The sequence below is a fragment of the Nicotiana tabacum genome, chromosome 12 (genome assembly GCF_000715075.1).
Source record: "Nicotiana tabacum cultivar K326 chromosome 12, ASM71507v2, whole genome shotgun sequence".
Taxonomy (NCBI): Eukaryota; Viridiplantae; Streptophyta; class Magnoliopsida; order Solanales; family Solanaceae; genus Nicotiana; species Nicotiana tabacum.
In genome coordinates, this window is record NC_134091.1 from 81,544,439 (window position 1) to 81,569,494 (window position 25,056).

Here is a 25,056-nt window from a genome sequence, read left to right on the forward strand (position 1 = left end):
TTTCTCATCAAATCAGCATCTTCTTCTAGAAGTCCTTGCTTCTCTTGGGCCTCATTTATTTATTAAGTCTAGTCTTAGGATACGCGCGTTGCGCGTGTATCCAACTTTAATGAGTAAGCTTTTTATAAAAATCACATAAATAGTATATTAAAATTATATCTGAATTACAAAATAAAAGTTTAAACTTTTGAAATTGATGAATATTAATCCAATATAGATAACTCAATAAATAAAGAGAAACTGTCTCATAAAATTCCTCAATCATCATTCTATATATTCAACTTAAACTCATTGCCATCTTTATAATTTTATCAACTTAATTTCACAAGTTATCATACTTCCTTTTAATTTCAGTAAGAAAACATAGCGTTTGAAGATTTAAGATTTTTTTTTTTTTGAAAAGCTATGTTCAAGTTCATTTTTTTGTGTGTGGTAATTTTCAAGTTCATTCTAATAGACTCAAACATGTTCAACTAACTAACAAAAGACAGTCTATTTTTCTTTAATCAATAAGAACTACTATATGAATTGTTTCTAACAGATTAAAAAATAATATATTACTATAGCAAAAGTATAATCCAACAGCTACATTTTGAACTATAAATTTTAGTTGATTTTAAAATCTTAAATATTAAGAGAATAATTAAAGGATAACTTTGTGTAGTGTAAAATCTATTTTCAAAAGGAATTTTTATATAAATAGCCGGACGGATTCACTATTTACTTTTCCTACCTGGTATTATACATTCGCTGGCTATTTTTAGTTAAGCGGTTGGATGAGCGGCTATTTTGGTTAATTCTTCATTTTTTAAGTTGAAAAGCCTATCAACATTAAATTTAGTTAAAGCGGCTATTTTGGTTAATTCTTCATTTTTTAAGTTGAAAAGCCTATGAACATTTAATTTAGTTAAATATCTTCTGTGACATACTTTTATCATAATTATTCAAAGATTTGTCAATAACATGAAAAAAATCAAAATTTTGTTTGTTTGAAATTTGGGAGTAAAGGTTGGTCCTACAATTCCTAGAAAATAAAATGAATAATTGACAATTTAGAGCCTACAAAATAACTAATGTCGAACCATTATACCACAAATTAGATGATATAAAGAACTACAATTAGCAGCCAATGGGTTAAAGAACTAAAAAGGCGAAAAAAATAATTTATGAGCCACATTTAATAAAAACAATCTAACAAAAGATTGATGATAACTTTAAACTTATCAAAGTAATGATAAAAATGTTATTTCACTACATAATAAGAAACTAATCATGTAAAAGAACATTAAATAACTTATAACATGCTTAGTTTTAGTTGAACTTAGAAGTCTTTAATGCCAAGAGTTTCACATATAATACACTAATTTTTAACATACTTAACATCACGTATTCTAAATAACTAGCTTAAAAGTTTCACTTTTAACATACTTTACGTCACACAATTATTCAAATAAATAAAGGATTTATATTAGTAAAATTTTGATAATTTTAAGTTCTTAAATATTAAGAGCTTTTACATTGATCAAATAAGGAATGACTTAATGGCCATAATTTTAGTTGACTTCAAACTCCTAAACTTTAGGAAAATAATAAAATGACTATCTTGTCTAGTTTGAAATCAAATTTTAAAGGGTAAAAAAGGCGAACGACATTTCGCTAAGGGCCTTCGTGCTTTTAATATAGTATAGATTAAGATGTCTAAATATACATGCATATCTGAATATTAAGATGTGTTAAGATTAAGACGTGTGAATTTGAATACACATCTGAATTTTAAGATGTGTATTCAGACCAGGATACTGAATAAAAAAGATAATTCGTCTTTTCAACATCTGAATGTATAAAATTTGTCTTTATTTAAAAATTAATAAATACAAAATTCAAATAAAATATTATATAATCTAATATTATATTAATAAAATATATTTAAAATAATATAATAGTTTGTGGTGATGATGACTAACCATGGTTGTTATTAGTGCCGATTGAGAGTGGTGGTGATGGTTGCGGGTGGTAAGTAGTGGTGATGGTGGCTGACAATAAATGTTAAAGGTGATGGTTGATAGTGGTAGCTGGTGGCGGCGGCGGCGGCGGCTAATAATTGTGGTGGATGATAGTGATAGATGATGGTGGTGGTAATTGTTAGCGGTGGCTAATTTTTGTGATGGTTGGTGGTGATTGGTGGTTGTGTGGTAATGGTGATTGGTGGTGATGATTGTAAATGGTGGCTAGCGGTGGTGGTTGGTAGCAGTGGCGATTGTTGTGGTTGAGGATGATGGTTGTGGTTGAGGATGGTGGTTGTTGTTAATGGTGAGCAATATTGATGGTTAGTTGTGAAGGTGGGTGATAGCATCTTAATGATAGTAAGACTCTGTTATATGTTCAAACTCATTAAATGGCTATAAACGCACTTAATGATTGAAATCTGAATGATTAAGATTCAAACATAAAAAAAACCGCACTTAGTGACTAAACACACTTAATAACTGAGGTCTGGATGATCAGATTGTAGACCTTCATTAAGTGCAAATAAATGAGGCCTTAGTCAATGCAAGCTAAATTACTGTCAATAGCTGAGATGTTCAATCGACTCCTTGAAAGAAGTGATTCACTCAAAAGATAATGAAAAACACGGAGGAGTAAATTTCCTAAATTCACTAGTAAAGAAGATATAGAAAAAAGAAAGTAAAAGCTCTAAACAATAAGTGCGTGAAGGCCCTTTATAGGTCGCTAAAAGGTTATCCTCTTACACCGTGCAGTAGTGTGTATGTGGAGGAATCCATGTTAAGTAGATGAAATATCAACTTCCTTTTCTTCCAATATGAGTTGTAGTGCTTAGTAATGCTCTACTACAATATGATTGACAACAAAATAAACTGCCAGTTCAGTCTTCCTAAGAGCAGATTATTTTGAAATATCTGTCAAAGAAGAATTGGGGTGAGGTGATTAGGTAGGACATGGCTCTGCTCCAGCTCACCAAGGACATGAAAATATGTGGAGGTCGAAAATTAGGGTGGTGGGTTGATAGACAGTCTAGAGTTTGCCTTGTCTTACTAGTAGTAGTTGTACTAGTCGGGTACCTTCCTATTCCTAGTCCTTTGTTTATATACGGTATGTCAGTAGTAGCGGTGAGATTGGCACTATTCTTGTTGTTTCATTTCCTTGGATCTCTGTCATTATTCGTTATATTATTTGCTTACACTGTCTTATTACATTGTTGTTGCTATTGTTTCTATATTGCTCTTTTTTTTTTTTTTTTTTTTTTTTAATGTTCTTGAGCCGAGGGTCTTTCGGAAACAGCCTCTCTACCTTCATAGGTAGGGGTGTAAGGTCTGCGTACACACTACCCTCTCCAAACCCCACTTGTAGGATTCCACTGGGTTGTTGTTGTTGTTGTTGTTGTCAAACTTTGTGTTTCAGACTTCAGATGACCCTATATACTAGTGGCAATTAGGACACATATATTTGAATGGATAAATGTGGTATATCATAGCAAGGCCAAAACAACTTAAAGTGGGTTGTTGCATGTTATTTGGAGTTGGGTAACTTTTAAATGGATATCTGAATTTCTTTGTATTTGGTAGATTTGCTTTTGTAGGAAACTGAAAAGAGAGGAAAAAGGATAGTCTCAAAGAATTAAGAGGTGCATCATGTTTAAAGCTTAGGAGTTAGAAGCATTCTATTCTTGTTTACATTTCTTTGCTGTACTAAAAACAGTTTTGGGGGTGTCTTATTGCTTTATTAAGAAATTTTACTCTGAGAGAGTCATGCAGCTTTATTTTTTGCTTTCCTGTCTGTGCTTTGCTTGTTTAGAGAGCTGAGAGTTTTGTCGCGAAGTGGAGGTCTTACCATTAGTATAACCCATGTGAACTTTGGATTAAGCAGCATTTAGTAATTGACATAATCCAATTCATCACAGGATTTTATTGGGGAGGATACCTACTTCTGGTGGTCCAACAAATGCTTACACTGTTATTCATGGAAGGTGGGTTGGTAAGTCGTCGCAAGTGCTATAGAGAATTGTTTTCTCCATTTGGTGCTTGGACGCATGATTGTATCTTTGACGTTCCTTCTCACTGGAAAGATATAAAATATTTGCGATGGTAGTTGGGCTTTTTTGCTCATCATCCACCAGGATTCCTTGCGGCTTCTGTCTTAATGTCCTTTTTGATGCTCATAGTGATATAGTGCAATGCTCTTGTGCTAGTGCAAGTGCTCGGCTTTATATCTAAGATAATGAGAGTATGAAGGTTCTGCATTTGGTCTAGGCATCTGCAGTGAAATAAGTTGTCGTATCATTATTTTCCATCACTGTCATTGTCCTGATCATTTTTGTTTATTTGTTTGTTATTCTCAATAGTAAAGCCAACATCTATGCACCTAGCTCTTTTAGATGTTTAAGATGCGAATTTGTTATTTAACTTTGAAGCATCTTTTTAGCAGTTAATGTGTTTTACAAATGTATCTGCCTAAAAGGTATTTAAGTAAAGAGTTGCTTAAATGTCATTTTAACAGACGCATATAAGTTGTTACAACCAATATGCTTTTACAGGTCCATGTCCAGTGGTCAACGTGGTGAGGTGTATGAGGTGAATGGTGATCAGATTGCTGTAATTTTTGATGCTAGTGAAAAGCAAACAACGGAAGAAGAGAAAGACGAGAAACCCAAATCACAAGATGTGAAACCATCAATATACTGGATTCCTGGTATGTATTTGTCATCTGAGATTGCAATAAATTTGTGATAAATCATCTTCTTTTTTCCTTGGAAAAAAGAAAGATAAATCCATCTTCTTTCTCTTGTAGTTTCAGAATTTTCATTTTTTCCATGATGTTACATCTTTAAGCATACTGGGTTAAATTCAAAGAGGGTTTCATCTCATTTGTCTGGGACGAAGGGGGGATTAGGTAGGAAGAGGTTTTACTCAACTCAGGTAGAATCTGTAGTTTTGTAGGTTAGAGGGAAACCAAGGAAAAAGAGCTTGGCTTAGGGGTTAACTTTGAGCAAATCCTTGTGGTCTTTAAAGAGAATGCTAAAAGCCAAAAGGCAAAAAAAGTTGTTATTAATATAGGTTGATATATTTTTGTTTGTTGAGAAAGTGGAATCCAGTTATGTCAATCGATTGATCGAGTATGCCTCAAATCCCAAATAATTGAAATCTAGTCATATATATAAGAAAAAGGAATAAGAATTCTATGCAAATCAATCTAGGATTCCTAATTCTTGTCAATTAAGTAACTATTCTCCGTGTCCAAAAAAGAATTGTACTATTACTATTTGGAAAATCAACCAATTTTTTCTTTCACTAAAATTTCTTAAAACGTTTGACTTTTTTTTAGAAGAATTAACCTAAATAGCTGTCCATCCAACTGCTTAAACTAAAAATAGCCGGTGGAGGTATAATATATGTATAATTCATGTATAATATGTGTATAACCGTGTATAATCAGTGTATAATAGGGAAAGTAAATAGTGAATCCGGCCGATTATTTCTGTAAAGATCTCCTTTTTAAACACTAAGAAAATTGTTACTGATACAGAAACAACAAAAATTGTTATTTGTAGTATTTATCTAGTGTAGTTTCTAAATATGTATATTTTATTTTAAAAAAATTCTAAGACATCAATATCTGAGTTCACGCCGAAAATGATATGAATGTTGACCCTCATATTCCCTACACTGCCATTCTTTGTGGGACAGAGGGTATGTTAAAAGAAATGAAAATAAGTTAAGTCCTAAGACAACTAGGGAACAGACACTCCTGTGGATCAATAGACCGGTGAGGTAACAAGAAGAAGCTGCGTTCTAATAGACTCGAAATGTACCTAGGAAAAAAAAAACTATAAATCAGATCACTGTAGAATGAACGATAATGTGTTGAACCGTAATTTTGCCCTCTCTGTTGCTGAATGTTATTTGAGTGTCCTTTGGTAGAATTTGCGCTGCATTCATGTATTTTTATTATCAGTTACTGAGTGATTATCTTTAAATTCTTATTCATTTACCTACTTTTTTTGGGGTTTTCTTTTTTTTTTTGGGGTTGGCTGGAGAACAAGGGGAATCTTTCAGTAGGAAAGTGTCTCAAAGATCTAACCCCCCCCCTCCCCCTCCCCCCCGGGAGGGGTAAATGGTTCAAATAATTATTGTACAATTAGCAGCATTGTAGAAGTATGCCTTCTATGCCCCTCGACTGTTGAGAACACATAGTGGTATGCCCCTCAACTAGCAGCACTCACAGAAGTATCCCTGAACTGATGATGTTGAAGTCTTGATACTATCTATATATATATACACACACACACACATACCCTTCCAAGAACCTTTTGCTTTCTCCGGACAATTATTCTGCATGTTGAAGACGGGCTTGAATTCACTTTAACTTTAGGAAAGTATTTCTTTCTCCTCAAAGTAGGGTTCGCTCCGCAGCATGAAAAGGTCGAGATGCAATGTCGATCACATTTGATGGAGCCATTCGCCCAGAGCAAAGCTTGAAGTAAGGGTACCATGGTCATGGCAAGATCAAGCATGGAAGAAGAAGTGCATTATCCTTTGACACTACATTTTAATACAGGTTCCTAGGAAGACAAGCATGCGGCAGATACAAGAGTGAATTTCAGATGGAGGTGAGCTTTGCTGGTAACATGAGAAGGTTGTGGTGGCAGCATAGGGGGCTTTAGCGCAGTGTTGACAAAAGCTCTAAAAGCGCTCTAGGTCGATTGGGGCTTTAAGCGCAAAACTTAACTAAAGTGCGGGCTTTAGTAAAAAAAAAAGGCACAACTAAGGGAAAAATAAAAATACAAATGCAATTCAAGAAAAAAGAAACAAAATCATTCCTACTGTCTTCAACAACAACTAATACACTTATTTGCCGATAATATTTATCGTTTAGTACCACTCGATTCAAGATAGAACTCATGGGCAATGAGGTGCACACTTTAGTGCCTTGCCTGCACTGAAGCACAACTTAAGCGAGGCGAAGCACCTTCCCTGAGCTTTTCTGAGCTTCAGGACTTAAGCGCGCCTTTAATGAGCTTTTGACAACACTGCTTTAGCGTAGGTTAAATCCAAGATAAACTGGGGCTATATCGGACATATTAGATTTTCGAGCAAGGTCTGATCTTGGGAGAGAAGTTAGTTGCATAGACACATAAGAATGTATTCAAAGGAAAGGAAAACTAACTGGGCTGGTTTCCATGACTAAGTTTTCTCAAAAGATTTGGATTCCCATTTGAGGCCAACCTCCCTCCCCCCTCAAAAAAGAAAATACAAACAAAAGAATATTTATCTATAATGCCAGAGGCGTTGTTTCTATGGGTCTACTAAATGCATTTGGATTTGCTCTCATATGTCCTTTCAACTAGGTTTTCTGTGATAAATTCTACTGATTTCCAAAGGTTTTATGCTTCAACGTGGTATGCCCCTGATACTTTTTTTCCCTTTTTGTGGTTGGGTAGGGGGAGAGGAGAGGGTGGATGACAAAGGGGCTAGACGGAACTCTGCAGTTTATGATTGAAAAGCTGTTTAAGTCTCAATATGTTGTTTCTTCAGTACGAAATGAGTGGCCTATTCGGCTGCTGATTGTGACTTCAGACTGGATGATCTAAAAACTGACTTTGACTTCACACTGGATGATATAAAAACTATCAGTCTCAATAGACGACAAGCAATTGCCATAAATATTATTGGGGGAGACTTTTATTTGACTTCTTGTATAACTTGTCAAAGTATTTGTTTCCGGATAGGCTATTCAACATGAAATTTGTTTGTGATAAAGAGATTATTTATATTGAGTTTCCAAATTTCAACCATAGTCTGTATATTGAGTAGTACCGTGGTATTTAATCTCTGAACGTATATGCATAATTAAAAAAATTAAGATTTTAACTGTCTCCTCTGTTCACAGCCAATGAGATTGAACACGATCTCGATGCTCAGGCTGAAGACTGCTACATTGCCATGGAGGCACTATGTGAGGTGTGATACTTAATTGATCAATAGTCTTATGTTCGTTTACCACTTTGATTTCAAGTTCAAGTTTGTCCAACTTTTTTGAGACTTCATTTAATTGTGTGCAGGTCTTGAAGTCTGCACAACCTATTATTGTATACTTTCCGGATTCTTCTTTATGGCTGTCTAGAGCTGTTTCCAAGGCAAATAGGAAAGAATTTGTCCACAAAGTGCAAGAAATGTTCGACCAATTATCAGGACCTGTTGTCCTGATCTGCGGTCGAAACAAGGTTGAAACAGGGTCAAAAGAAAAAGAGAAATTTGTAAGTCCATTATCTGACCTGTCTTATTCCTTGACTTTTTAAGGTTTTTTATTTTGCGTCTTCACTTCTTTTTTTTTCTGTCAACAGACCATGATTCTTCCCAACTTGGGCCGCCTTGCGAAGTTGGTAATTCTCGTGATCTTTAATCAAATTATATGATTGTTTGAACTTTTTAAGCAACTACTATTTGTTTTTATGGGTACATCAATATTGGCTTTAGCTGCTATGAGTTGGGTATGGAATGATGACCTTCCTAACAGATGATATTTCAGTGACTCGGGGCTGTAATCAATTTCTTACTAGTTGGTCGTGCTGTAAAATCATATCCTAGTTTGTTCTTGATATCTCATTTCAAGTGTACTGGCTTTTACTCTATCATTTATAGGTGGCTTCATCTATGGTTTCCTTGTGAATTGTTTTTTCCCCCTTATTTGTTACATTTTGTTGATATATTTTCCCAATATTTGATGCGCTAGTTTTTTTTCAATATTTTATTTTTGCAGCCTCTTTCTCTGAAGCGACTAACAGAGGGATTAAGAGCAACAAAACGTTCTGTAGATGATGATATACATAAGCTCTTCTCTAATGTTATGAGTATTCATCCTCCAAAGGTTAGTTTTTTGTGCTTTATTGCTTTATTAGTAATTTGAAATGTATTGGCTGCTGCTATAGCCGCGGGGGGGGGGGGGGGTTTAGAAACCGCATCGCCGTGTCTTATTATGTACTAATTTCGTGCCACTTAATCTTAGTAGCATTATAACCGAAAACTCTCTGCGATCGTGCTAGTTGATCAGATGATTTATTGTCTTTTTCTGTGTAATTTGGAAACAGTATTTTGTGCAATTTGTAAATTTCCCCATATGTGATCCATATATCAGGGAGCTATTTTTCTGAGTATAAATTTTTTCCTACTCAGAAATTTCCGTGCGCAGAGTAGGAGCTTAGTGCACAAGGCTGCCCTTTTTATAAATTCATTTTTACGCGATCCAGAAAGGTCTGCTGGTGTTTCAAATTTTAAGAAGGTTCCGTAGGATACATGTCTGTTGTCTTTGGTTAGTGTTTAATGATAAGACAAAAGGGAAGTCATTGAAGAACTAAGTTGCTCCGACATGGCAGTTTAGGTGCCGCACCTGTGTCGACACGACACTAGTATGGGTGTGGGTATGGGATCCGTACCGGATCTGGTCAAACAATTTTGGGTACTTTGACCACGACGGACAGAAAAATTCGAGACGAGATACAATTTGATTACCGAAATCAAAAGTAAAACTAGGGTAAATTTGAAGAAAATAGCATATCTTATCTAGAAAAATAATCTTTTACTTATCTACAACTTGAGAATAAAAAGGAAATCCACACTTTACAAGCTATACGTAAGTATTCCACAAAATTTCTCATAAATTAGAGAGATTTTTATTCTTTTTAATTATTTTTAGCCGGATCCCCGCACCCGTATCCGTACTACGATCCGTATCCCCGAATCTTAAAATTTACATCTTGAAAGATCCGACCTCTAGATCCGCACCCGTGTCCGAGCAACTTAGCTGAAGAAAAGATATATATACTCCATACCTGGAGTCCGGAAAAGAATTCTTTCTTAATAGTATGGGATTTTTCATATTGAATTTCTTCCATTATACATCCAGCTCAATAGCATAACCTTAAGATTACCAAACATCACCCATTCTATCTGGAAAAATTCCAAACAGCTCCACAATCTGTTGGCAAACAGTGCAAAACCAAGTGATTTATGCCCTCCCCTGATTTTTAATATGCAAGATTCACTCACTCCCTACAGTTACTTGATTCATAGTAGAGTAGTAGACTAACCTGTGTGACTCATCTAAAAAGCAATTTCTTTCCCTAATACGTCCAGCTCAATAACATATTCTTAACATTACCATATATCACCCACTCTATCTGGAGAAGTTCAAAACAGCTTTCCACAATCTGTTGTTGAAGTGGAAGTACAAGCAAATGATTGACGCCATCCACTACTTTTTAAGAAGCAGGATTCTGCTCACTCCCTGCATCTATTTGATTCATAGTAGACTAACATTTGCAGTTAGTTGTAGTGGAATGCGAAAATGTCTTGTCAGATACTGAAATATGTTGATGAACCCATACCTACAAATAGGCGCTTGACATGGCACGTACTATTTAGATGGTTAACTACTAACCTGTGTGACTCATCTAAAAAGCAATTTCTTTCCCTAATACGTCCAGCTCAATAACATATTCTTAACATTACCATATATCACCCACTCTATCCGGAGAAGTTCCAAACAGCTTTCCACAATCTGTTGTTGAAGTGGAAGTACAAGCAAATGATTGACGCCATCCACTACTTTTTAAGAAGCAGGATTCTGCTCACTCCCTGCATCTATTTGATTCATAGTAGACTAACATTTGCAGTTAGTTGTAGTGGAATGCGAAAATGTCTTGTCAGATACTGAAATATGTTGATGAACCCATACCTACAAATAGGCGGTTGACATGGCACGTACCATTTAGATGGTTAACTACTAAAAATTTCTTACTGTTGTTGAAGTAGTTTTTGTCTTTTTGATCATAGAGAGCTGTAATTGCTTATATTTCTGTGGTATGTTACCAGAAACAATAACAGTGCTTATAGTTTCTCATAATTGTTGTATTGTTACCAGAAAATGTCTTGTCAGATACTGAAATATGTTGATGAACCCATACCTACAAATAGGCGTTTGACATGGCACGTACTATTTAGATGGTTAAGTACTAAAAATTTCTTACTGTTGTTGAAGTAGTTTTTGTCTTTTTGATCATACAGAGCTGTAATTGCTTATATTTCTGTGGTATGTTACCAGAAACAATAACAGTGCTTATAGTTTCTCATAATTGTTGTATTGTTTTGCTATACTTTAAGGAAAGGACTCATAATTCCTAATTTACTTGTTCCTCATATTAATCAAAGATTTTTTTTTTTCCTTTTGAAACTGTGCATTAAGCCAAATGAATCATTAAGCCATGATGAAAGATGGAATGATTTTGTCACCTGAAGCTGTTTATTATGCCGATTTTTATGATTTTGGTTTGAAGATCCATTTGTTTAAAGTCATTTTTGTTCCAGTGAAATTTGAAATTCTCTTTAAAGTATACATTTTGTGTAGTTTCTAACTACAGGAAATGCAATTAAGTACTTCTTTTCCTAATTTTAGCAGTTTTAGTGTTGCGTTTATCATGTCATTTGCTTCTCATTTTTTATAAGGTGATAAGATTTCATTAATGAAGGGCATAAATACCCGTATACCAGAAGTATACCAAAAAATAGAGAAACCTCTCAAAGAAATACGGTTCTCTACGAAAGACACCCAATCTTCTATGCTTAAAGATCTCTCATGGGTGCACTAAAACCTAATATGGGAAAAGAGGCTAATCCTCAAATGTACAAGTTCTTCTCTATTCCATCAAAGCTCTCCTATTTCTCTCTCTTGAAATGGTCCACATGAGTGCAAGTAGAGCACAAACACTTCTTGCTTCCATACGCTTGACATTCGGAACACTAATAGGTTAAAACATGATTTTTCTTTGTCACAGCACTTTCTTTGTGTTGTTGTTTGATGCCTCATTGGTGAAAATAGTTTTTTCAAGTTATTCTTTTCGTACATTTGTCTTCTTAAGCATTGTATTCAGTTTGGTGGTTTCTCATCCTGCCACGGTTTTTCTGTTTACAGGAGGAAGATCTCCTTAGCACATTTAATAAACAGATTGAAGAAGACAGGAGAATTGTAATAGCTCGTAGTAACCTAAATGAATTGTACAAGGTATGGAGAAAGATATGTGCTTTTGGATGTATTCGTTTGAATTTTATTCTATTTTAGATCTTCTAAACTGATGGTTGGGTACCTCTATATGTTCATTTAGTCGCACATCTTTATCGTCTCTGTATTGGTGGTTCTTTTTGATTGGTGGAGTTGTCACTATAAATATCTATATTTCAGGTTCTGGAAGAGCATGAGCTTTCATGCATTGATTTGTTGCATGTAAATACTGATGGTGTAATTCTGACAAAGCAGAGTAAGTGTTTTGTGTGAAATCATAATATATTGTTTCTTTTAATTGAACAAATCAGAATGGAATGTTCAGCTCTCACTTGGTCATAGATATACTAATATCCGAATTCAACTTTTGTGTCTTTCTCCAGTTTTATCAAGAATGGAGATCTAGGAAGTATAGGTTACTGAGATTATATTATGGTTTCTTGGAGTTATCTCGTAAATAATACTCTATCCAGAAAAGAATGACGGGTTCAAAGTACATTGTGTCAAAGTATCTATACTTCATTGAATTCAGTATTGTCAAAGGCGAAAAGGTCTAAAAAGCGCTCTACTGGGGCTTTAAGCGCAAAGCGCAATTAAAGTGTGAGCTTTAGTAAAAAAAGCGCAATGAAGGACAGTGATAAAAATATACAAGTAATTTAAGAAAAAAGTTACAAATTCATTCATAATATTTTCCTTAACTAATGCACTTCTTTGCTGATTATATTTGTTGTTTATTACCACTCAATCAAAGATAGAAATCATTGGCAATGAGGTGCACGCCTTAGTGCCTTGCCTACCTTGAACCGCAACTTAAGCGAGGCGAAGCACCCTCCTTGAGCTTTTTTGAGCTTCAGGGCTTAAGCTTGCCTTAAATGAGCGTTTGACAACACTGATTGAATTAGGATATTGATTCCTAATTTTTTTAAAAGTAAAAATTTACATATTTGTAAAATATGTATAAAGTAGTGTTATTAAGAACCATCGTGATGCAAAGCTACAGGTTATCGCTTTATGGGTGAAGCCATGTGCTTCAAACTATGATGCGCAAAGTGATCCCAACGAGATGCGGTTGGTCCTTTGAATCTAAATTTGAGGAGTTGGATTAATATCATATTGTATATTGAATTAATTGTAATTTGATTGCTGTAGTACTAAATCCATATACGTTTGGTACTCTTTTTTTGAGAATGAATACGTTTGGTATTCTTTAAAGTCACGAATTCTACACTTAACTTCAAAGAAGTGTGCACTTAAATTCTCACTTTTCGCTTCAAGGTCATGAACCCTGTCATTTTTTTGCTTTTCGTCTTTAAAAACAATGGTAAACAGTACTGTGAAGTTCAATCATTATAATTGTAAGTATTTAAGAAATGATTAAGTCAAAATAAAATATTTAAGAAATAATTGAAAAAGTATCATTAAAGAAAAAATTGTCTGATTTCCCAAATAGTAGTAGTGTCATATAAAATGGGACGCAGTTTAAGGAGAAACCTGCATTAAAATAAAGAATGCTGTTAGTTTATATGGGAAGGTAGATCATAATTTCATAAATTTTAAGGGAAAGCTAAAAGCTTTTGCATTAATGGTCTGATCTTTGGTTTCTCTTACATCTACAGAAGCTGAAAAAGTTATTGGTTGGGCAAAAAATCATTACCTGTACACGTGCCTCCAACCATCTATTAAAGGGGATAGATTGTATCTGCCTCGTGAAAGGTAATTCTTTTTTGCTTTTCTGTACGTGTGAACGGACTTACGTTTTGCATGAGTTTGAAGTTAATTTCTGCTGTTTATCATGCGAAGCCTTGAAGCCACAATTTTGAGGTTGAAGGAGCAGGAAACAATGTCAAAAAAGCCGTCTCAGAATCTTAAGGTATTATCCCCTGCTTTAATGCTAAAAAAATATATTCAGAGTTCTAGCTTATTACCATGGATCACTTTCAAATTTGCAGAATCTTGCCAAGGATGAGTATGAGAACAACTTTGTCTCAGCAGTCGTTCCACCAGGTGAAATCGGAATCAAATTTGATGATATTGGTGCTCTTGAAGAAGTAAAGAAGGCACTGAATGAACTTGTAATCCTACCAATGTGGCGACCAGAGCTTTTCTCCCGTGGAAATCTGTTGCGGGTATTTTATCTGTCTTGCTAGTCATCCTCCTGAAAAAGAAACAAAAGAGAACGTTTTAGGTACTGCTTAGTTACCTTTTTCTTTTGATCAGCCTTGCAAGGGGATCTTACTTTTTGGGCCTCCTGGAACTGGAAAAACTCTTGTTGCTAAGGCGCTTGCAACAGAAGCAGGAGCTAATTTCATTAGTATTACTGGTTCAACCCTTACATCAAAGGTAAGTTAAGCAAATGCTCTCTCTTTATTTTCAATTCTTTTTTGTCTTGCTGGGACAATTTCCAATTATGTACTTTGTCTTGTGATTTATGTTATCATCATCATCATCATCTGAAAAGATTAAAATTATTAATTAGACCAGAGCATAACTCATATATTGACATGTTTTTATACTAAAAAGAAACAAAATATGGGTAATACGTCATGGGTGAACCCTGCCGCAGTCAAAAGCTTGGTAGTGAAGTGGAGAAGGGTAGAGGGGCCGTTCAGTATCCATCGAGTTTCAAACCGTGCGTCACTGGCCCTCGGGGATTTCTCGGTTATCGAAAAAAGAAAATTTATGGGTAATAAAGTCTCTGGTCCTCTGCAAATGTGATAGAATTAATAAAGGAAAATCTCTGCTGAAGGCAAATATTTGTCATGACAGACTGGAGCCTTACAGTTACTAGTGTTGCTGGAAAATTCAAAAAATATGACAGCCATTAACGAGCTTTAATTTTTATTATGCATGATTCACTGCTGGAACTAAGAAGTGTAAAATGAATGCCGATGTGCCCTGTTTGCTACGCATTATACACAATCTGACAACTTGTCTTGTCTCAGCATTAAGTAATACCAAGTTAACGGCCAAGCTTCCTGAACTGAAGAGACCATGTAAGAGGAAGTGTCTGTTTAGCAATTTATCAAGTTATCAGCTACCAGGGGAAGTTAGCTTTCTTAATGATAAGGAAACAAGAAGCTTCTTTTGTCCTGATTACCAATGTGTACCATGAATGTGTCTGTTTAGCAATTTTTTTGGGATTTGCCTGGGGAATGGGGATGTGGAGGAGGTAGTTGGTTGTTCATTAATTCAACTAATTGTTATTAAATCCTTATCCTATCATAGTTGGTATATTGCGTTATTAGTTAAGACTTTTATTAAAGGAAAATCCAGAGTTGCAACTACTGTATTCAGTAACCTATTTATTTTATATTTGGCATAATTCTCGTCCTTTGGTATTGACTGGCATGAAATTAGTTTGTATTGCACGAAGGAATGAGTCTTGTTTAAATTTTCTAGATTCATGAGTATTTCCATCTTTCTTCCTGTAGTTTTATTCTAAAAAGGCTGAAAAGGATTCTTAATGGACTTAAACGTTGTTTGCAGGAACAATTAGTCTTACTTTGCATTTTTTATGATAGAATGCTGTTGTGAGTGGAGCTGTGTTTTTAATCATGTTGACATCAGAAAAGTTCTTGTTACCGACTATTAAAACAAAATAAAACAGTATTCATGTTGTCAATCTACCTCTTCTGCCTCTCAAGGGTGTGTTTTGCGTCTCTTTTCGATGTTTTCACTGTCTTATTTCTGGAAAGCTTGATTGCTTCCTCTTAAACTTTATTTAACTATTTTATATTTTACCTCCTTTCTCCTTTTGCAGTGGTTTGGAGACGCTGAAAAGCTTACCAAGGCACTCTTCTCATTTGCCAGTAAGCTGGCTCCTGTAATAATTTTTGTTGATGAGGTAAAAACCCCTTTTCATGTGATGCCACTTTTTCTCATTATGCTTAAACATCTTATCATAAACTCCTTGTGTTTGTCTCACTTTCTTGACAAAATTCTACTGTGCTTAATCCATATTAGTTCCATGTGTCAGCATTAAGTGTCTAATGCATTTGGAACGGTAATTACCCGCTAACTGCCTCTAATTATGGGAGCAGTGGACTCACATTTGATTATTTATAGTTCATTACATGAAGGTTTAATGGTGAACATTTCTTATTTGGATATGGTGAGACCAGTTAGATCAATATAAATATCACTTGGTCAGCTTTCCCTTCTGTTAGTTTTGGTACCAAATTACCTCAATATATTCATGTGTAGAGGTACAATTTTATAGCACAGAGAAAGAAACAACTAGGAAACAATCAAGGCATGATTTCAGCTTAACAGATTCCTAAAAATACTTAACAACCTAGCAGATCGGATTTTATTTAGATCCTACAAAGCATAATCAAATATTCACAAATCAACACTTCTCTTCAAGTTGGCATGTAAATATCTGTCATGCCTAACTTGCTTACAAGAAATTCAAATTTTGTAAACAAGCCTTTTGTGAAAATATCCACAATTTGCTGATTTGTTGGGGCGAAAGGCATGCAGATACTTCCTTCTTCAGTCTCTTCTTTTATGAAGTGCCTATCCACTTCAACATACTTTGTTCTATCATGTTGAACTGGATTGTGAGCAATGCCTATGGCGGCCTTGTTGTCACAGTATAACTTCATTGGTAGAGCAATTGCCATTTTTAGTTCTTCCATCATCTTCTTGAGCCAAATCATCTCATATATCCCCTGGGCTATAGATCGATATTCAGCTTCTGCACTGCTACGGGCTACGGCATTCAGCTTTTTACTCCTCCAATTCATGAGATTTCCCCAGATGAATGTACAATATCCAGAAGGAGACCTCCTGTCAGTAGTAGAACCTGCCCAGTCCGCATCCGTAAAGCTTTCTATGCCCCTTTGTTGATTTTTCCTGAAAAGCAACCCTAACTTTTCAGATATCTTGGAATCCTGTAGACTGCTTCTTGGTGCCCTTCCATCGGAGAGTGCATAAATTGACCGACTAAGCTTACTGCAAAAGCTATATCAGGCCGCGTGTGTGACAAGTAAATCAACTTCCCCACTAGTCTCTGATATTGACTTTTGTCAATTGAATTTCCTTCTTTGTTTCCGAATTATATTTTTGGATCAATAGGTGTCACAGCTGGACGACAACCACTCATCCCTGTCTCTTTTAGAAGATTTAGCACATACTTCGTTTGTGAGACCATAATGCCGTCTTTTGATCTCGCCACTTCCATTCCAAGAAAAAATTTCAACTGGCCCAAATCTTTGATCTCGAACTCCGATGCCAACTGATATTTTAAATTCTTCATTTTCAACAAGTCATTTCCTGTAAGTATAATATCATCGATGTACACTTATCAAGATAGTTGTCTTCTAAGTTGCTCGGACTCGAGTGCAGGTGTCTGACACGGGTGCGGATCTAGAGGTCGGATCCTTCATGATCTAAATTTTAAGATTCGGGGGTGCGGATCCAGGTATGGATACAGGTGCGGGGTTCGGCTTAAATAATTTAAATATTTAAAAATAGAGTTATAAAAATATGTCTAAATTATGAGACATTATGTGAAAAACTCACAAGGTATTCCGAGAAGGAGAAATTGAACAAGAGGAGAATCCGAGATGGAGATAAAAGGAAAAGGACTGACATAGAAATTTTTATATACAAGGTATTCCATTTTCTTCAATATCACCCTAGCTTTTGTTTTGTTTTCAAAAATCATTGTATGTGTCCCGAATTTCTCCGTCGATTTTGGTCAAAGTACCCAAAATCAGTTGACCAGATGTGGTACGGATCCCATACCTACACCCACATCGTGTCGACACGGGTACGGCACTAAAAGTGCAGAGTCCGTGCAACTTAGGTTGTCTTTCCCTCAAGTGAATGTCGAATGAATATAGTATAATTTGCTTGCCCTTGAGTGTACCCTTGTTTTCTCACAAACCTCTCAAACCTCTCAAACCAAGCTCTTGGAGATTGCTTGAGCCAGTAGAGAGATTTTTTGCACACTCTAGTTCCATACCTTTCTTCAAAACCCGGAGGAGGATCTATGACTTCTTCTTCAAGTTTTCCATTCAAGAATGCATTCTTCACTTGTAGTTGTTGAAGGGGCCAATCAAGGTTGGCAGCAATGGTTAGAAGGACCCTAATTGAATTCAGCTTGGCTGCGAATGTCTCGAGATAGTCAATCCCATAGGTTTGAGTGAACCCTTTTGCTACCCCACTTGCAGCCCACTATTTTCTTCCACGTGGTAGTTCTACCATTTCCCAGGTTTCATTTCTATCAAGAGCGTTCATCTCCTCTTGAATTGCCTCCTTCCACTAGGGAATATTCAAAGCATCCAGCACATTTCTCGGTATGTCCATTCCTGATAACTAAGAAAGAAACGCTATATAGGAAAGGGGACAAGTTTCTATATGACCTAAAATTTGACATGGGATGCTTGGTGACTTTTCTTACCCTTTTACGTTTGGTAATCGGAAGGTGAAGGTCTAAATAAACAAGGGGTAAAGCAGTGTTAGGTTTTGTAGAATTTTCAGTGAGATCTTACGGGGGGACTTTTTTTTTTTTTTTTTTCTTCTGTTTTTTTTATAACCGTGGTGTCTGGGCCAGCTTGCGTGTACCTTAACCAATTCCACATGGTAACTGCCACCTCCTACCAACAAGTAGTAGATAACTCTATCCACCAAGGCTTGGATAGATTGGAAGAAATCAGCTAGTGTTTTTTTTGCCTCCACTGGGATTACCTCATGGTTCTTACTCACTTCATTGACCACTAGGCCACACCCTTGGGTGCGACGTTTGGTTCTGTTGAGAGTCTTTAATCTCTTTTTCTTGGTCCCAATTTCTCCTCGAGTAAACCTGTAATTCCTTTGTTCCATGTCCTTTCTTCTACTTCTCCAAAATTTCTTCTGCCTTTACTCAAAAACATTTTTTTTCTTTCTAAAAGCTTGGCCAAACACTTCAACTTTGAAAAAAAAATACTTTTTTTTGAAAAAAAAGTGCTTTTGGCGAAGCTTGGCCAAACAAGCTATTATTTATGTAAGCGGTGTTTGGGAGATGTTGAAACTGAGGAGAGGACAAACATTGTTTTCATCAAGTAGCCTATGTTTTTTTTTTTTTTGAGAAGGTATCATTTTTTATGTATATATTGGCTGTACCAAAGTTCCTCTTAGTGCGGGGCTTTATCTACTGGTTATTATTTTTGGTTTTCATCTATTTTCTGGTTCTGGTGATGCTGTTATTTTTTTCTATGGTTTTTATTGATGGTACTGATATATTGCCTCTTTTCGTCTTTTTTTCGTCTTCTTGAGTCGAGGGTCTATCGGACACAACTTCTTTACTCCCTCGGGGTAGGGGTAAGGTTTGCGTACACACTACCCTCCCCAGACTCCACTAGTGGGATTTCACTGGGTCGTTGTTGTTGTTGTTGTTGTATATTGACTGTACCAAAGGGAGCAAGGTCACGCAAATTTACAAAACAAATATAGGAAGATCTGATAATTTCTTTTTTTTTGATAAGGTAAAAGTTTTATTAACAAGGTACCAAAGGTGGTACAAAATGTTACAAAGAGCACCTTAGAAACCCTCCTAGTAAATCCAGGAAATAAAATACATCAACAATGAATTTCTACATCAACATCTGATAATTTCTACTATACTACAAGGCCCCTAAGACCTTCAACAATGGATTCTGGATCTTCCAAATACTCTTGTTTACACCGAAAATCGAAAAGGACTAAATATTACATTTTTAGTTTCTAGATGGAGCATCTTCTGTCTTCCAAACATCTTTGGTTTCTCTCTGACCAAACTGTCCACCAAATACAAGTTGGGACAATCTTTCATCTTTCTTTCTGGCGGGGGAAGGTACTATATTTGCTCCGACATCTTAGAATATCAATTATATCCGTAGGCATTACCCACTTTATCAGATTAATGAAAATCCTCCATATTTGCTCAGTAATCGTCTAACGCAAAAATAAAATGATTGAATTGTCTCAGCCTCTTCACACATAGTAGCCTATTGACTTTTGTTCTTTCTAAATCTGAAACAAGAGTTAAAATAACTTATTAGTAATAACTATTGTTGGTCTTTCTATAAGAATTTATTGCTTTGTGCATCAGAGGAACCCCAATGATGATTTGTATGCACTGGTATTTTTTTTTTGAGAGCACTTCAAAGATGTAATAAGAAGGTTTGGCGACTTCACCCACCTTGTTTAAGTGTTGATCTTTTTCAAGGTTTACGGTGTGTTTGGATCGTATGGATCCTCCATTTTGCCTTAACATATCCATGTCGAATAGGTGGGTTAATCATGTGGATACCTCGTACTGGCGCTTCAAAATACACTCAAAATTAGGGAAAAACTTGGTGTACTCTTATTGGAGTACAAACACCTGAACCAGATACATACCCCTAAACGAATCCCTGTAACATAGGTTTGAATTAAAATATTGCAATTTACTTTTCAATTTTCATTGTGTATGAGATGGGGGGCCTGATAGAGGAGAATGGATATAGAAGATACGTGTAGCCTATCCCGACTAGTTTAGATGAAGGCATAGTTGATTAATTGGTTTGATATACTTTTTATTTTAGCTTTGTCAATTTACATTTTTGTGAAGGCGTCCTCCGAGTAAAATCTGATATTACTCGGACCCCGCGCATAGCAGGAGCTTAGCGCATCGGCTGTGAAGGCGTCCTCCGAATAAAATCTGATATTCAAGTTGTCTCCGGGAAGAATTTAGATATTCAAAAACATCATCTAACTCTTTATCATGGATTCATATTTGATGACATGCATTGAAGTCTTAAATAATGCAACATTTTTATATCTAAAAACAAGAAGTACCTTTTGAGGCATTAATAATATGGATCAAATGTCATTCATAGCTTTGAAGGGGAAAGGATGACAGGTCAACAAGTTGGGAGAATGTGTAATATCTTAGATAGTCAATTTTTTTTTTTGTGATAACGATGCTGATTGAGTAAGCTTGCACGTACATCTTCAGGTACCTGCTAGCTCCCACCAACAGAGGTACCGAAAATTTCCTACCAAGGCTTAGTTAAATAGGGAGAAGTTACCTAATGTTTTTGTCTTATTGGGATTTGAATCTTGGTCTTCAAGGTTTTTGCATCACCTCATTAACCACTAGACTACACCTTTAGGTGCGACATAATAAGCGAAATTGGTCTTCAATCTTTCTGCATATCTTCTAGAGAAGTCTTCGAATGGAAAAATGGATCACACCATGTCGAATCTGCAATCGACTGTTCCTCATTGATTACTTACCATTTCAAAACATCAACTGTTTCTCATTGCACCACGAGTAGGTAGGGGTGCAAATGGGTTGTTTGGGCTGAATCTTGGCTAGTCAAAATACGTTGAATCAATGAATGGGTCATGCCCGGTCCTGCCTAAAGGTTACTTGGGCGGAGAAGATCTAGGTCAAGGTGGGCTAAACAATGGGTCATAGCCCAAAAAACGTAACTCTTACAAAGTTTTAATTTCTTTGTTTATTTTGTTTCTTTAATTGCCGGACATAACTAATAAAACCTTTTTTTCTTTATTATGGTTATATGTAACAAATCAAACAAAAAACATTATTTTTTAGTATTTTGACAAGGTTTCTCTCATGGGCCAATTTGAGTAATTTAAAACGAGTATAGCCCAATAAGTTTTACATTTAGAATAGCCAAATTGCTTTTAATAAGTGTTCTCTTTTAATTTTACTTTTTAACTTTTTCCAATTTTACTTTTGCATTTCTCAACGCTGTATACCTATTACTCATGTACTTTAAGTGCTTTTTATTTTTATTTTTACACCACCTTATATGCACTGTTGTGTATGTACATTAATTATACAAGTATATACAGTAGGTATACATTGTTATACAGTAAATATAAAAATCCAAGCTCTTTTCTACCATTATGCACAACATAACCGTGTAAATTATACACATATATGGACAAAGCATATGCATATACATTTATATAAAAATCATATACATATATACAAAGTATATACACATCATAAATCACCTCATTTACTCCCTTTAAAATATTAACTGAATTAAACATGTAGCTTAGTTAACAACTAGTTAGATCATTCAACTACTCTTCTTCGATTAATCAACAACTAATCAAGACAACATTGAACTAAACTAAGGAGCATGGCAATCAACACAAAGCACTTGAATTATCAACTATTTAGCTGACAAATATTAAGGGTTTAACAATAACCAAATGAGGTTCGTAAACCACAGAGCGCGAACCCCGATATCAAATAACCAACAGAATATCCAAAGGCAACCACCGGACTTTGGGCGTTGTGTTGCGTTCATTCACTATGTCGAAATTCGGCTCTTCATGTTCAGTTACTTGAGACAGCAAGGCTGGAGCTTTAAGGCGGTTTCTAGTGACTCGCCGGAAAAACTGATTGCCGGAGAGTCATATTGAAACCGATGCCAAATGATAGATCCGTCCAAGATCTATCCATTTATGTAGGTTTTGTGTTGTAGAGATGAGTGTAGATTCACGAATTTGAGAAAAAGAAACTAGGGATTTCGGATATTCTGAAATTCGTCGAGATGGAGTGAGTTTTGAAGGTTTTGGGTTATGGATCTTGGTAGAGGAGAAAGAGACGACTCCCTTGTGCGGCCGACGACGGCAATTTCCGGCTAGCGGAGATAGGGCGGAAGGCGGTTGTTACGTGGTGGTCTGTGGCGGCGGCTATTCCCGACTGCTGCACAAGGGAGAGAAAATGAGTAAATGAGCTAACTAAAATGAGAGGAGAGAAGGGAATAGGGCATGATGATAGTCACGTGGGAGAAGTAGGGACTAGGGTTTTACAAAAACCTGGCTAAGTGGACTAAAACGAGTAATAAAGTAGCAACTGGCCAAAATTGGCAAATAGATAGCTAGGGATTGAGCCATAAATATCGCTATATTTAGCTCAAATCAGCCCAACTTTTAAATGGGCTGATTAGGCAGGTCAAAAGAGGCTAAGTAAATAAATGTGAGGGTCATTAACTCGCCCAAACTTGGCAGAATGGCAGGTAGTCTTTTCATTGGCACGTTTTGCCATGCCTACCAGTAGGTATCTGCTAATAATTTTACCAATATTAGCCAACACTCCGGCCAGTCAAGAACTCCCATGTCTAGAAGATGAAGGTGGCAGAAATGAGGATGTTGAGATGGATGTGCGGGCATACCAGATTAGATAGAATTAAGAACATGTGAAGAGGAGAGACACAGATGCCCCAGTGAGGAGGTGTGAGAGGTTGGTCTTGGAGGGCTGAAGGAGAGGTAGAGGTAAACTGAAGAAGTATTGAGGAGAGGTGATTAGGCAAGACATGACGATGCTCCAACTTACAGAGGACATGACCCTGGATAGGAATGTGTGAATGTTGAGAATTAAGGCAGAGGGTAGGTAGCCAAGCGCTGTCCTTGTTCGTTCCAGTAGTTGTAGTGCATTACTTAGTGTTAGTCTTGTATTTCTTGTTATTATATTTCTGGTATTGCTTTTTTTTTTCGCTTCGATTTTTTGATTGCAGTACTTAATGTTAGTCTTGTATGTTCGCTTCGGTTTTCTGATTGGTTTGCTTTTTGTTGCTCTTTCATTTTTTCTTTCCTGAGCCAAGGGTCTACCGGAAACAACCTCTCTACCTTCTTAAAGGTAGGACTAAGGTCTGCGTACACACTACCCTCCCGAGACCCCATTTGTGAGATTACACTGGAATTTTTTTTTTTTTTTTTGTTGTTGTTGTATTAGCCAACACTCCACATCTCCACATTCGATAGATTGTTTGTGTTTTGACATGTAGCCTTAAATTGTCATGTTTTGATGCCCACAAGTTGTTAATTGTGGGCTAGTTTTGTCACGCCTACCGGTAGGTATCTGCTAATAATTTTACCTATATTAGCCAACACTCCACATCTCCACATTCAATAGATTGTTTTCTTTTGACGACATGTAGCCTTAAATTGAGATGCTTTGATGCCCACAAGTTGTTAACTATGGACAAAACAACTTGGAAATTTGAAGATGTCAGCCAATTTGTTTACATTTAAGTTTTGTAAGATTGCGATTGAGAATCTCATCTTTGTTAATCTCCTTAAAATCATTATTCAATCCATGTTATGCACATACGTACTATCTTCAGTGGGTCCCTTGTTTAGCAACAGTTCCCCTCCCCGCCACCACAAAAGAACTCCAAACTGTTAGACACTCAAGGCCATGATTTTGTTACCCGTTGCGGAAGAACTGTAATATCAAACTTAGGATGCATATTGGCATTCAGATAAACTAATGTAGTTGCTTAACTGATTCCTTCTGGAAAGTAGAGCTGTAGGTACCTTGATTATCTTGTTAAGGATAAAACTTAATATACATCCTTCTAATAAATTCTATTTCACTTTAGAACACTGTCATGTGATTGTGGAGATGTTAGTTAATGAAACAGTTTCCATAAATATATACCTCTTGAAATGCGAGATAGAAGTACTTTAAATAAAGCAAGTACATGGCGAGATAGGTTCCCTTGTGGTTTACGATATTACGCTTATGGCTTCATAGCACTGGCTTCCCTTATTCTGATTTTCTAGTAACACTTCTTTTAACCTATTTATCATCAATGTAAAAGAATTATGATCTGACTATTTTACCCTTTTTTATCTATTCTTTGTTAAAAAACACATCTTTAAAAACAATTGTTAAGCTGGAACCTAGGCATGAATTGTCATGAGGTATGAAAGCAGGTGTGGCCGTGTGGGCTTGATAATTTATGCGTGAAATTGATGGAAAATTAGAAATCTGAGGCTCCTTTAACAAGATCACAGTGATACTTCTCCTATTAGCAATATTTTCATATCCCAGCAACCCCGTTGGTGAATAAGAAAATGGGTTTACAGAAGTTTACTATTTCAGGGACGTTGCTGGAGTCCTGTCGATGGGTGATTAGGATGATAATTCACATTTATTGCCGCCTTCCCTTTCTTGAGGTGTAACTCATCACGGGCAGAGGATTCTTC

The 25,056-nt window shown here is 36.0% G+C and overlaps 1 protein-coding gene across 11 annotated transcripts in view; it reads left to right on the forward strand.

The window, feature by feature from the left end:
* Positions 1-25,056, forward strand: part of LOC107793587 (uncharacterized) — a 41,029-nt gene that overhangs the window by 13,321 nt on the left and 2,652 nt on the right. For 6 of the 11 annotated variants that reach the window (XM_075226649.1, XM_075226652.1, XM_075226651.1 and 3 more), the window contains exons 8-19: positions 4,553-4,707; positions 7,906-7,976; positions 8,078-8,272; positions 8,360-8,398; positions 8,776-8,883; positions 11,983-12,072; positions 12,250-12,325; positions 13,686-13,782; positions 13,870-13,939; positions 14,019-14,195; positions 14,287-14,409; positions 15,830-15,913. In XM_075226649.1, coding sequence (XP_075082750.1) covers positions 4,553-4,707; positions 7,906-7,976; positions 8,078-8,272; positions 8,360-8,398; positions 8,776-8,883; positions 11,983-12,072; positions 12,250-12,325; positions 13,686-13,782; positions 13,870-13,939; positions 14,019-14,195; positions 14,287-14,409; positions 15,830-15,913 — 1,285 coding nt within the window. Of the gene's footprint in view, positions 1-3,919; positions 3,986-4,552; positions 4,708-7,905; positions 7,977-8,077; positions 8,273-8,359; positions 8,399-8,775; positions 8,884-11,982; positions 12,073-12,249; positions 12,326-13,685; positions 13,783-13,869; positions 13,940-14,018; positions 14,196-14,286; positions 14,410-15,555; positions 15,695-15,829; positions 15,914-25,056 lie in introns of those variants that run through there. The other 5 variants (XM_075226645.1, XM_075226648.1, XM_075226647.1 and 2 more) reach the window with 2 other exon arrangements.